The sequence below is a fragment of the Salvelinus alpinus genome, chromosome 27 (assembly GCF_045679555.1).
Source record: "Salvelinus alpinus chromosome 27, SLU_Salpinus.1, whole genome shotgun sequence".
Taxonomy (NCBI): Eukaryota; Metazoa; Chordata; class Actinopteri; order Salmoniformes; family Salmonidae; genus Salvelinus; species Salvelinus alpinus.
The window spans coordinates 45,553,425-45,568,454 of NC_092112.1; the positions used below are offsets into that span (position 1 = coordinate 45,553,425).

The 15,030-nt window shown below is 47.1% G+C and overlaps 1 protein-coding gene across 5 annotated transcripts in view; it reads left to right on the forward strand.

Annotated features, from left to right (window-relative positions):
- The window catches only part of LOC139556650 (utrophin-like), a 185,734-nt gene that overhangs the window by 91,026 nt on the left and 79,678 nt on the right, over positions 1 to 15,030 (forward strand). For all 5 annotated transcript variants that reach the window (XM_071370862.1, XM_071370857.1, XM_071370858.1 and 2 more), the window contains exon 7: positions 412 to 490. In XM_071370862.1, the coding sequence (XP_071226963.1) occupies positions 412 to 490 (79 nt within the window). The remainder of the gene's footprint in view (positions 1 to 411; positions 491 to 15,030) is intronic.

Below are 15,030 nucleotides of genomic sequence, written 5' to 3' on the forward strand. Positions count from 1 at the left end.
GAGATAGATCTTAGATTCCTTCCCTTTCCTTCTCCATGCCCCCCACCCCTAGTATTGCCATGCTGGAGTTGATGATGACCACTGAGATAGGACTCCGTGCCACTTTGGTCTGATCAAACAGAAGGGCAAACAGCACAGCAGGACTCAGTCACCAGGCACCCCATAGAGATTCACTGAGGCTGGATGAAAGTGTGGAATACACATTTTGTCTGCCTCCTGGTTCCCTGTGTAGAGACAGCCTTATATCCTCACTGTAGGGAGGATGACGGAGTCACTGCACACAGTAAGGACACTCAGCAGTGCACACACATGCGTGCACACACACACTCAGCTGGACTGGTCAATATAGAGTTGGCGGGATGCGGGTGTGTGTTGGTGTGTGTCTAACTCTCTCCTCTTTCTGGTGTGCAGGTGGCCATTGAAGAGAGACTAAAGCTCCTTCAGGAAGCCCACAGAGACTTTGGCCCTTCCTCCCAGCACTTCCTATCCAGTGAGTAGCCAAATCAAAGTATATTAGTCACATACACACTTTTTAGCAGATGTTATTGCGGGTGTAGCAAAATGCTTGTGTTCCTAGTTCCAACAGTGCAGTATGTAACAATTCACAACAATACACACAAATTTAAAAGTAAAAAAATGAAACAAGAAATATCTAAATATTAGGATGAGCAATGTCTGAGTGGCATTGACTAGAATACAGTAGAATAGAATATAGTATATACATATGAGATGAGAAAACAGTATGTAAACATTATTACTTGACTATTGTTTCATTATTAAAGTGCCCAGTGATTCCATGCCTATGTACAGTATAGGTAGCTTAGTGGTTAGAGCATTGGGCCAGTAACCGAAAGGTTGCTAGATCGAGTCCCTGAGCTGACAAAGAAAACATCTGTCGTTCTGCCCCTGAACAAGGTAGTTAACCCACTGTTCCTAGGCTGTCATTGTAAATAAGAATTTGTTCTTAACTGACTTGCCTAGTTAAATAAATGATGAAATAAAAGATATGGGGCAGCAGCCTCTAAGGTGCAGGGTTGAGTAAATGGGTGGTAGCTGACTAGTGATGGCTATTAACAGTCTGATGGCCTTGAGATCAAAGCTGTTTTTCAGTCTCTCGGTTCCAGCTTTGATGCACCTGTACTGACCTCGCGTTCCAATGACTTCCCTTGATGTTTATCGATTCAGCCTATGAATGTCTAGGAGGTAGCCTATCCATTATGTTTTTGTTGTTGTTGTTGCTGTTGTACTTTTTGTCAGGGTTGCCCTCGTCCCTTGCCTCCTACACACACAAACACACACTCAAGCAGGTTGTTTACAGGCGGCAAGGTTCTTCACTCTTGAATCATTCAAGGCTTAATTACAACTCTCCTCTGACTCTCTTTCCTTTCAGACCAGTGGTCAGTAATGATGGAGGGAGGGAGGGAGGGAGGGAGGGAGGGAGGGAGGGAGGGAGGGAGGGAGAGAGAGAGAGAGAGAGAGATCATTAATGACAGACAAGCCACACCCCTCCCCCCTCATCCCCTCCTTCCATCCCCATTTACTCCAAATTATACAGTCGTGTTCTATTTCATTGCTATGTCCCTTTCCTCTCTCCGTCTCAAATCCAACCCCTCTCTTGTCTACCCCATTTGGCTCTGACATGGATCCAAAATGTTCTCCATTTGATGATAACAGGGTGGTGGAATAGGGAGGAAACTTAGTTGTCGTGTGTCCATAGACCTGAGTTGTGTTGACAGCTGAGTTACTGTATCAGCCAAGATGCCATTCTGGCTCCCCTTTCATCTCTCATAGACAGAATATACCGTTCCTTCTCATCGTATCCGACGGAGAAGGTCGAAACTTTACAAGTTTCAACCCAACTTTACCACATTTTTTTGAGTTTATGGAGTTTTAAAGTTCTTACTATCATCCCATATGACCGCCAAGCACTTTTTGACATTAGATCGACAGTTACTAACCTCAATTTCAACTTCAAACCCGACTCTGACAGCTGTACCTTTGTTTATACCAGACCCTATTCCTTTATTTCATGGGCTACCAAAACACTGCAGTTGTAGACGTGGCAGACAGGCTGGAGTCCTGTTGAGATTGAGACGAAGAGAAAATCTACTGGCACTCCCCTCCGTTTTATTGGCAAATGTCCAGTCACTCGAGAATAAGATGGATGAGCTTCGTTCCAGAGTCTCCTATCAGAGAGACTTGAAAAGCTGCATTATTATTGCCTGGATGCCCAGACTACTTGCTCCAACCAAATGCTACGCCACGCCCACAGACGACAGTCTGGATCTGAGTATATCCCCTTCACTGAATGTGAACACATTAGGGGCTGTCTGATTGGTCCAGAAACTGATGGTTCGGGCCAGAGCCAGAACACACATGGGTAAAGTGGCAGTTTGAAAATTTGCCATTTGCTATGATACTCTGATTGGTTAGACAACTTTTTGTACAACACCCCTAGTACCTCTCGTTACAACAAATTACTTAAATTATGACAGAATAATTTAGTGGTCAGGCTAGCAACACGAGGTGAAGGTGAAGGTGAAGGCATCTAAATAAACAACAACTGGTGCACCTCTTCCAGTGCGAAGGAAACTCAGACATGGAATGCCTCATGGTAAGCTGTAGACCTTTTTATTTAACAAGAGAGTTCTCATCCAAAATATCACAGCTGTCTACATCCCACCAGAAGCCAACAATACTTTATGGGGCCATAAACAAACAAAAGACCACACACCCAGAGGCATCTTTTGGGAGGAAACTTTAACTCGGGGAGACTTAAAAACGTTCTACCTCACTTCTACTAACACGTCTCTTGCGCCATAAGGGGCTTCAAAATGCTATTCTACCCCAAAAAACGCATACAAGGCCCTCCCTCGCCCTCCCTTCGACAAATCTGACCACGACTCTATCCTTCCTGTTTACAAACAAAAGCTTGCGCTCAATATGGAAGTGATCTGATGAAGCAGATGTGAGGCTACAAGACCGTTTTGCTAGTACAGACAGCGATCTGTTCCATGATTCATCCAATAGCATTAGGAGTTTACCATATCAGTCACAGGCTTCATCATGGAGTCTCCACAGTGACCATACAAACATAACCAAACCATGGATTATACCAACAGAGTCTTGCATGAAAGCTCCTGTTGTTCCAGTTGACTGTGTGATCTCACTCTCCGTGGCCAATGTGAGTAAAACTTTTAAACAGGTTAACATTCGCAAGGTGGCCGGGCCAGATGGAATACCAGGGTGCATTCTTAGAGCATGTGCAGACCAGCTGGAAGTGTGTTCACAGACATTATCAATCTTTCCTTGTCCCAGTCTGTAATCCCAAGATGTTTCAAGCTGAAGATCATTGACCCTCAAAGGTAACCTGCCTAAATGGCTATATTCCCCTTGCACTGACATCTGTATTTATAAAGTGCTTTGAAAGGCTGGTCATGACAGTCATCAAAGCCATCATCCCAGACACCCTGGACCTACTCCAATTTGCATACCGCCCCAACAGATCACGCAATCTCAATTGCACTTCGTACTGCTCTCTTCCATCTGGACAAGAGGGGAAATAACTGTGAATATTCTGTTCATAGACTACATCTCAGTGTTCCACACCATAGTCCCCTCCAAACTCATCACCAAGCTCAGGACCCTTGGACTTAACATCTCCCTCTGCAACTGGATCCTGAACATCCTGATGGGTCGGCCCCAGGTGGTGAGGATAGGCAACAACACCTCTGCCCCACTGACCCTCAACACGGGTGCCCCTCAGGGGTGTGTGCTTAGACCTCTCCTGTACTGCTGTTGACCCACAACTGCATGGCCACGCACGACTCCAACACCATCAACAAGTTTGCTGACGACACAACGGTGGTAGGCCTGATCACCGATGGCGATGAGACGGTCTACAGGGAGGAGATCAGAGCCTTGAAAGTGTGATGTCAGGACAACAGCTTCTTCAACGTCAGTAGGAACAAGGAGCTGATTGTGCATGGGTCCTCGGATCCTCAAAAGCTTTTTCAATTTCACCATTAAGAGCATATTGACTGCCTGCATCACCACTTGGTATGGCAAATGCACTTCCCTCGACCGCAAATCGTTACAAAGGGTGGTGTGGACAGCCCAGTACATCACTGGGGCCGAGCTCCCTGCCATCCAGGACCTCTATATCAGAGAAAGGTCCAAGAAATTTCCAAAGTCTTCAGCCACCCAAGCCGTAGACATACTGTTCACTCTGCTACCGTCCAGCAATTAGTACCAGAGCATCAGCTCTCGGACCAACAGGCTCCGAGACAACTTCTACCTCTAAGCCACAAGACTGCTAAATAAACATAAGACTGGTAAATAGTTAATAAAATGGTTACCCAGACTATCTACAATGATCCTATCTTGCACTGACTATGCACACTCGGAAGACTCTATATACACAATATATACACTCACTCACACACATTACACTGACACTCTCGCACAAACCCACACAAATACACACGCATACCGACAACACACATAAACACCATACTTTCACAATCATCATATGCTGCTGCTACTCTGTTCTTTATTTCATTCTTATTATAATCTCTCCTGATTAGTGTTGGTATTCTGAACCTCTGCACTAAGATACTAGAACGTGAAAAAGGGTCCGGTACTAGATTTTGTTTTACTTTTGGTACTTCTGTCAAATGTGTCTCACGGATCAAATCTGTCTATCAGCGCAGCCGATATCCCCCTTATAACGTGAATGCACCGTGCCTGCTCCGCTTAGCTTGCACTGGGAGTCTGGGTTGCATCATGTTAGCTCTGTCATGCTGAGAAGTTAACACACTTGAATAATGCGACACACAATGTAAATATGTTGAAACCGTTAATTACTGTTTGCAAACTTTTTTTTATCTTTCCTTGCTAGCTTACAGCTGAAGGCAGCTAACATCAATTCACTACCCTTTGTTTGTGATAATATGCAAACCATAATGCAAAATATGCTGATTTCAAAGCTGATTGCCACCCAAACTTGAATCATCAACTTAATCCCTCTCTCTCTTACGTCGCTCCCAAAGATGTATCTATTGCCTTAGCGAACTGACTGTGTGTGAATAGGGCTCCAACCATAGGCTCCGAGGGGCCACCCCCCTCTTCCCACGGGAAGACGCCATTACTGGTTATAGATCAGTACAAATGGAAGGGAAAAAGATTGTTTGTCATCTGTACCCCCTTGAAATCAGCCAAAACAAGCTCAATAACTCAATGCACGCACACACTCATATTGGATATGCATTCACCCTCACGTCTATTCCCGCTCCGGCGTTCAACGTCACCGCTATACTAACCACAGGTCCTGTGATCCATCATTATGCACACCTGGCATCATTCCTTACACGCACCTGCAAGTCACCATGATACTCACCTGGACTCCATCGCCTTCCTGATTACCTCCCCTATATCTGTCCCTCCCTTTGGTTCTTTCCTCAGTCAGTATTCGTCCTGTGTTTATGCGTACACATAATGATATAACGCTACTGTTATGTTGTCTCAGTTCATGTTTGTTGTTTTATTAAATGTTTCACCTGCTTCTCGACTCTCAGCGTCTCCGTTACAGAATACTGACTCAAACAATGGAAGCAGCAGGAAAAGAGAATATCTCCAGAAAGTCGACGAGCAGGGATACTTTCTAAGTCAACAACATGACCAGCTGGCACAACTGGGTATGGCTATGGAAGAGGTTCGTTGTAGTGTGCAACGTCTCGAACATACCCGGGAGGCGTTGTCATCAACTAGCGGAGGATACCCTACAACCAGTCGACCCAGCGAGTCAGCACAACAGCCCATTTAGCAACCCGCTCAGGTCAGCGACGCCTGTTTGTCCCTCCCTGATAAATATGACGGCCCCATCTAAATGCCGTGGCTTCCTACTTCAGTGCTCCCTCTACTTTACACACCAGATGGGAGCTCCCACCACCGACAGGTCCAAGGTTGCCATGGTTATTTTTCTGCTGACTGGGCGGGCGTTGGAATGGGCCGTGGCCGTCTGGGAGAGAGGGGAGGAGCTAGATTCTTATGAGGGGTTCATGGCTCTGTTGAAATGTTTCTTAGATCATCCCCCTTGAGGGCAGAGAGAGGGTGAGAGCTTACTCCAATTACTGCAGGGGGACCAGACTGCTGCCAAGTAGGCGCTCACCTTCTGGACAATAGCAGCATCCAGCGGATGGAATGAGCCAGCGCTTAGTATGCTATTCAGAAGGTCTGCGCGAGGAGGTCAAGACATAACTGGCCTGTCGAGATGACAAGCTCTCCTTGGACGCACTCATTGCGATGACCATCCATCTGGATAACCTACTTCGGGAACGTCGGTACTCGCATTGCTTCTCTCCCTCTGTATCAGAGCCTGAACCCATGGAGGTAGGAGTCGCACGCTTCCCCACGGCGGAGCGACACAGACGGAGACAGCAGGGGCTCTGTCTGTATTGTGGTCAAGGAGGGCACCAGCTCTAGTGGTGTCCGGCACCTCCTAATCCAGGATCCACAAGAGCAGAGGGAAGGTCACGTGATCTTCCACCTCCTGGGGCAGGAGTGAGTATTCCATCTTCATCACTCTCTGCTGAACTCTTTTTGGTGTCCATCACACTAGTTGACTGTCCCTCATGTACTGTGTCTACAGCATTAGTGGATTCCAGTACCATGGGGAACTTTATTGACCAGACCCTTGCCTCCGCTCTTAACATCTCATACCCGCTCTCCTCTCCTTTCCCGGTTCAAGCCCTTGATAGTCGGGCACTAGGATCCGGAACAATTACACACATCACCCAACCACTCACCCTCACCGTGGAGTCAATTCATCAAGAGAACATCCCCTTCTTCATTACCAGTGCTCCAGTTCACAAGATCATCCTCTGCCTCCCTTGGCTTCAATGCCATAACCTCACCTGATCTCATGGTCAAGGATGAGAATCACAGACTGGTTACCCGAATGCCGAAGGACCTGCTTCCCCATCCCCTGTGGTTCCACAACGGTTTTTGGGGTTTGGGATCCGGAGCTTCTGGCGGTGAAGTTGGCATTAGAGGAGTGGAGACACTGGCTGGAGGGCACCAAGGAATCATTTGTCATCCTCACCGACCATCGGAACCTGGAGTACATACAGAAATCGAGGAGGCTGAATCCTCGCCAAGCAAGACGGGCCCTTTTCTTCACAAGGTTCGACTTCACGCTGGCATATCAGCCAGGTTCAAAGAACACCAAGGCCGATGCCTTGTACCGTCTCTATGATTCGGGAGAGGGTCCTGTCCAGAATGCATCTATAATCCCATCCTCCCGAATCGTAGCCCAGGTGGTCTGGGACATAGATGTGGACATCCACCAGGCTCTGGAGAGTGAGCCTGCACCCACTAACTGTCCTGGCAAGTGCATCTACGTTTCTATGCGGATAAGGGACCGGCTGCTGACCTGGGCACACACAGCTGTCGGCGCTGGACATCCTGGTTTTTCTCGCACTACCCAATCCATGTCTGAGAAATACTGGTGGCCCACCTTGGCGCAAGATGTTTAGTCATCTCCTGTTCCGTACGTGCCCAAACCAAATTCACCTGGAACACTGCAGCAGGGAAAGCCCTTCCTGTGCCTTAGCGTTCCTGGTCCAATCTAATAATTGACTTTGTGACTGATCTTCCCCCTCTGACGGTTTCACCACCATTTTGGTTGTTGTGGATATATTTTCAAAATCCAGTTGTTTAATCCCTCTTTCTGGTCTCCCTACTGCTCTCCAGGTCACTGAGGCACTATTCCAGCAGGTCTTCCGGAGGACATCTTCTCCGACTGTGGACATTAATTCACGTCATGGGTATGGAGAGCCTTTATGGAGAAGCTAAGGGTCACGGTCAGCCTCACTTACGGGTACCGGCCTCAGTCCAACAGGCAGGTGGAGAGGAGGAACCAGGAGCTGGGGAGGTTCCTGAGGAGTCACTGTCAGGGAGAGTGGGCTCGATTCCTTCCATGGGCAGAGTATGCCCAGAATTCGCTACGTCACTCCTCCACTGGTTTGACCCCCTTCCAGTGTGTTCTGGGTTTTCAGCCGGCCCTGGCTCCATGGACCCAGACCGACACTCTTGCGGTTGATGAGAGGTTCCAGTGCGCCGTCCACCGTCAAAAGGAGCAGGCCACCGCAGTGCGACCCCTGTGTTCCACCCTGGGGATCGTGTCTGGCTCTCTACCAGGCACCTCCCACTCTGCAAGAAACTGAGCAGAGAGTTTGTGGGGCCATTCAAGGTTCTCCGGAGGATCAACAAAGTGACGTATAGATTACAGGTTCCGAGTGACAAATGTATCTCACCATTTAAAATCTCACTTCTCAGGCTGGTGGTTCCTGGTCCCCTAGCTAATGCTGTCCCCCATGACACCCCTCCACCCCCCCTGGATATCGAGGGGAGTCCGACCTATGCCGTCAGATCCCTACTGGACTCTCGACGTCGTGAGGGTCAGCTCCAGTATCTGGTGGACTGGGAGGGGTATGGCCAAGAGGAGCAGTGTTGGGTTCTGGTGGAGAACATTCTGGGTCCCAACATCATCTGTGAATTCCACCTTCGCCGCCCGCTCCAAGTCCTCGGGGTCGTCCCTCTGGTCGGCGTCGACCGTCTTGTCGGCGTCGTCCTGCGGCTGGATCCGTGCGTCGGAGGGGGGGTATACTGTCACGTCTACTCCCGCTCCTTCCCCCTGGCATTTGACATCGCCGGTATACTAACCACCGGTCCTGGGATTCATCATTATGCACACCTGGCATCAATCATGCACACCTGCACGTCATCATGATACTCACCTCGACTCCATCACCTTCCTGATTACCTCCCCTATATATTTTATTTATTTAACCAGGTAGGCCAGTTGAGAACAAGTTCTCATTTGCAACTGCGACCTGGCCAAGATAAAGCAAAGCAATTCGACACATACAACAACACAGAGTTACACTAGGAATAAACACAACATACAGTCAATAATACAGTAAAAAAATAAGTCTATATACATTGTGAGCAAATGAGGTGAGATAAGGGAGGTAAAGGCAAAAAAGGCCATGGTGGCGAGGTAAATACAATATAGCAAGTAAAACACTGGAATGGTAGATTTGCAGTGGAAGAATGTGCAAAGTAGAAATAATGGGGTGCAAAGGAGCAAAATAAATAAATAAATACACTAGGGGAAGAGGTAGTTGTTTGGGCTAAATTATAGATAGCTGCTCTGACAGCTGGTGCTTAAAGCTAGTGGAGGAGATAAGTGTTTCCAGCTTCAGAGATTTTTGCAGGTCATTGCAGTCATTGGCAGCAAAGAACTGGAAGGGAAGATGACCTAAGGAGGAATTGGCTTTGGGGGTGACCAGTGAGATATACCTGCTGGAGCGTGTGCTACAAGTGGGTGCTGCTATGGTGACCAGTGAGCTGAGATAAGGCAGGGCTTTACCTAGCAGAGACTTGTAGATAACCTGTAGCCAGTGGGTTTGGCGACGAGTATGAAGCGAGGGCCAAGCAACGAGAGCGTACAGGTCGCAATGGTGGGTAGTGTATGGGGCTTTGGTGACAAAACGGATGGCACTGTGATAGACTGCATCCAGTTTGATGAGTAGAGTGTCAGAGGCTATTTTATAGATGACATCATTGAAGTCGAGGATCGGTAGGATGGTCAGTTTTACGAGGGTATGTTTTGCAGCATGAGTGAAGGATGCTTTGTTGCGATACAGGAAGCCGATTCTAGATTTCATTTTGGATTGGAGATGCTTAATGTGAGTCTGGAAGGAGAGTTTACAGTCTAACCAGACACCTAGGTATTTGTAGTTGTCCATATATTCTAAGTCAGAGCCGTCCAGAGTAGTGATCCTGGATGGGCGAGCAGGTGCGGGCACTGATAGGATGAATAGCACGCATTTAGTTTTACTAGCGTTTAAGAGCAGTTGGAAGCCATGGAAGGAGAGTTGTATGGCATTGAAGCTTGTCTGGAGGTAAGTTAACACAGTGTCCAAAGAGGGGCCAGAAGTATACAGAACGGTGTCGTCTGCGTAGAGGTGTATCAGAGAATCACCAGCAGCAAGAGCAACATCATCGATGTATACAGAGAAGAGAGTAGGTCCGAGAATTGAACCCTGTGACACCCCCATAGAGACTGCCAGAGGTCCGGACAACAGGCCCTCCGATTTGACACACTGAACTCTATCAGAGAAGTATTTGGTAAACCAGGCAAGGCAATCATTTGAGAAAACAAGGCTGTGGAGTCTGCCAATAAGAATGTGGTGGTTGACAGAGTCGAAAGCCTTTGCCAGGTCGATGAATACGGCTGCGCAGTAATGTCTCTTATCGATGACGGTTATGATGTCGTTTAGGACCTTGAGCGTGGCTGAGGTGCACCCCTGACCAGCTCTGAAACCAGATTGCATAGCGGAGAAGGTACGGTGGGATTCAAAATGGTTTGTAATCTGTTTGTTAACTTGGCTTTCGAAGACCTTAGAAAGACAGGGTAGGATAGATATAGGTCTTTAGCAGTTTGGGTCTAGAGTGTCACCCCCTTTGAAGAGGGGGATGACCGCGGCAGCTTTCCAATCTTTGGGAATCTCAGACGATACGAAAGAGAGGTTGAACAACCTAGAAATAGGGGTTGCAACAATTTCGGCAGATAATTTTAGAAAGAGAGGGTCCAGATTGTCTAGCCCGGCTGATTTTGTAGGGGTCCAGATTTTGCAGCTCTTTCAGAACATCAGCTATCTGGATTTGGGTGAAGGAGAAATGGTGGGGGCTTTGGCGGGTTGCTGTGGAGGGTGCCGGGCAGTTGACCGGGGTAGGGGTAGCCAGGTGGAAAGCATGGCCAGCTGTAGAGAAATGCTTATTGAAATTCTCAATTATAGTGGATTTATCGGTGGTGAAAGTGTTTCCTAGCCTCAGAGCAGTGGGCAGCTGGGAGGAGGTGCTCTTATTCTCCATGGACTTTACAGTGTCCCAGAACTTTTTTGAGTTAGTACTACAGGATGCAAATTTCTGTTTGAAAAAGCTAGCCTTAGCTTTCCTAACTGCCTGTGTATATTTGTTCCTAACTTCCCTGAAAAGTTGCATATCACGGGGGCTATTAGATGCTAACGCAGAACGCCACAGGATGTTTTTGTGCTGTTCAAGGGCCGACAGGTCTGGAGTGAACCAAGGACTATATCTATTCCTAGTTCTACATTTTTTGAATGGGGCATGCTTATTTAAGATGGTGAGGAAGGCACTTTTAATGAATAGCCAGGCATCATCTACTGACGGGATGAGATCAATGTCGTTCCAGGATACCCCGGCCAGGTCGATTAGAAAGGCCTGCTCGCAGAAGTGTTTTAGGGAGCGTTTTACAATAGAGTTTTTACAGCAGAGGTGTATTTGGAGGGCAAAGTGGTTAGGATGACAGTTGAGTTGTACCTGGTAGGTTCATTGATAATTTGTGTGAGATTGAGGGCATCAAGTTTGTAGGATGGCCGGGGTGTTAAGCATGCCCCAGTTTAGGTCAGCTTGTAGCACGAGCTCAGAAGATAGATGGGGGGAAATCAATTCACATATGATATCGAGGGCACAGCTGGGGGCAGATGGAGGTCTATAGCAAGGGGCAACAGTGAGAGACTTGTTTCTGGAAAGGTGAATTTTTAGAAGTAGAAGCTCTAATTGTTTGGGTACAGACTTGGATAGTAATACAGAACTCTGCAGGCTATCTTTGCAGTAGATTGCAACACCGTCCCCTTTGGCAGTTCTATTTTTGCGGAAAATGTTATAGTTGACAATGGAGATTTCAGTTTTTTTGGTGGTTTTCCTAAGCCAGGATTCAGACACGGCTAAGACATCCGGGTTGGCAGAGTGTTCTAAAGCAGTGAGTAAAACAAACTTAGGGAGTAGGCTTCTAATGTTAGCATGCATGAAACCAAGGATTTTACGGTTACCGAAGTCAACAAATGAGAGCACCTGGGGAGTGGGAGTGGGGCTAGGCACAGCAGGACCTGGATTAACCTCTACAATCACCAGAGGATCAGAGGAGTAGGATAAGGGTACGGCTAAATGCTATACGAACTGGCCGTCTAGCACGTTCGGAACAGAGAGTAAAAGGAGCAGGTTTCTGGGCTCGATAGCATAGATTCAAGGCATAGTGTACATACAAAGGTAAGGTAGGATGTGAGTACATTGGAGGTTAACCTAGGCATTGAGTAATGATGAGAGAGATATAGTCTCTAGAGACGTTTAAACCAGGTGATGTCATCGCATATGTAGGTGGAACAACATGGTTGGTTAAGGCATATTGAGCAGGGCTAGAGGCTCTACAGTGAAATAAGACAGTAATCACTAACCAGGACAGTATTGATATTATATTAGAGAGAGGCATGTGTAGCCAAGTGAACATATGGGTCCAGTGAGTGGTTGGGCTGACTGGTGACACGGTGATTCAGACAGTTAGCAGGCCGATGCTAACAAGCTAACAGTTAGTAGGCCGGGGCTAAACAAGCTAGCAGTTAGCACACCGGGGCTGGCAAGCTAGCAGTTAGCAGACCGGGTTAGCAAGCAAGCAGTTAGCAGGGGCTAGCAGTTAGTAGACCGGGGCAGGCAAGCTAGCAGTTAGCAAACCGGGGAAAGCAAGCTAGCAGTTAGCAGACCGGGGCAGGCCCAGCTAGCAGTTAGCAGACCGGGGCTAGCAAGCTAGCAGTTAGCAGACCGGGTTAGCAAGCAAGCAGTTAGCAGGGGCTAGCAGTTAGTAGACCGGGGCAGGCAAGCTAGCAGTTAGCAAACCGGGGAAAGCAAGCTAGCAGTTAGCAGACCGGGGCAGGCCCAGCTAGCAGTTAGCAGACCGGGGCTAGCAAGTTAGCCTTTGGGGGACGTCGCGATGGGGGTAAGTCTGTTTTTGCCTCCTCGTGCGGTGACGTCGATAGTCAGTCGTGGAATTAGTAGGGATCCAGGTAGCTCTAGGTAGCTAGCAGGCGTAGCAGGTTAGCAGAATGGGCCTTCAGCGGGCGTCGCGCATGAGCGGCCTGTTGGAGTCCTCGGGCAGATTATGTCGGTATTCCAGTCGTAGAGGATCGGCAGGGTTCCCTGCCCCGTACCGGCAATAGAAGGGGTCCGGATATTGTAGCCCAGGAGTGGGCTTCGGTGGTAGCACAGGAGCCCTGGCCAGGCTAGCTTCAGGCTAATTGGTGCTTGCTCCGGGATGGAAACGCTAGCCAGGAGTGGTCACCCGGGATTGCGGTTAGCTAGTTGCGAAGATCCAGATGAAAATGTTCAGAGTTTGAGTAGGAATCCGGGGATATGGAGAGAAATAGATCCATTATGCTCTGGTTTGAGTCACGTTGTTCGAACTGGCGAGAGCTTTCCGAGCTAAAGGTTAGCTGATGACCGCCAGCAGTGGTTTGCTAACTGAGAGCTGGTAGGTAGTTAGCTGGCTAGCTTCAGTTGAGGGATTCCAGATCCGAAGTAAATAGAAATACTTTAGAAAAAAGCAGATCCACGCCACATTGGGTGAGGCGGGTTGCAGGAGAGTATTTAGAAGTTGAGGTTTAGGAAAATATTTTTAAAAGCCATGCGAAGAAAAAGATGTAAAAAGATATATACAAGGGACACGACAGGACAAAGACGTCTGCCCGCTACGCCATCTTGGATTGGACTCCCTTTGGTTCTTTCCTCAGTCAGTATTGTTTATGCGTAGACGCTACTGTTATGTTGTCTCGGTTCATGTTTGTTGTTTTAATAAATGTTTCACCTGCACATGCTTCTCAACTTTCAGCGTCTCCGTTATATTCACCTGTATTGTGACTGGTCACTGGAAGTTCTACATGGCACCTCATGGTAAAGAACTCTCTGAGGATCTGAAAAAAATAATTGTTGCTCTACATAAAGTTGCAGAACAGTACAGATACAGTACAGATGAACGTGGTACCTTCAGGCGTTTGGAAATTTCACCCAAGGATGAACCAGACTTGTGGAGGTCTACAATTTTTCTTCTGAGGTCTTGGCTGATTTCTTTAGATTTTTCCCTGATGTCAAGAAAAGAGGCACTGAGTTTGAAACCTTGAAATACATCCATAGGTACACCTCCAATTTACTCAAATGATGTCAATTAGCCTATCAGAAGCTTCTAAAGCCATGACATCATTTTATGGAATTTTCCAAGCTGTTTAAAGGCACAGTCAACTTAGTGTATGTAAACTTCTGACCCACTGGAATTGTGATACAGTGAATTATAAGTGAAATAATCTGTCTGTAAACAATTGTTGGAAAAATGACTTTTGTCATGCACAAAGTAGATAACCAAACTATTGTTTGTTCACAATAATTTTGTGGAATGGTTGAAAAACTAGTTTTAATGACTCCAACCTAAGTGTATGTAAACTTCTGACTGCAACTGTAGCTAATATGCAGGGAGGGTGTATAGGTTAGGCATATAGAGGGCAGGGAAAGGCAGCTATGTGTGAATGGCTTACGACAGCTCGTAAAGTCTTGTCATCACATTTGGCAGCTTTTATTTCAGGTCCTGTCGGTCTATTGGTTGTCAAATCGAATTTCAAGTCAAATTTTATTGGTCACATACACATGGTTAGCAGATGTTAATGCGAGTGTAGCGAAATGCTTGTGCTTCTAGTTCCGACAGTGCAGTACTATCTAACAAGTAATCTAACAAATTCACAACGACTACCTTATACACACAAATGTAAAGAGATTAATAAGAATATGTACATATATGGATGAGCGATGGCCATGTGGCATAGGCAAGATGCTGTAGATGGTATAGAATACACTATATACATATGAGATGAGTATGTAGGATATATAGACATTATTAAAGTGGCGTTATTTAAAGTGACTAGTGATACCTTTATTAAACCATTTATTAAATGTATTAGAGTGGCAAGAGATTTGAGTCTGTATGTTGGCAGCAGCCACTCTATGTTAGTGATGGCTGTTTACCAATCTGATGGCCTTGAGATATAACCTGTGCTGACCTCGCCTTCTGGGTGATAGCGTGTGGAACAGGCAGTGGCTCGGGGGGTTGTTGTCCTTGATGATCTT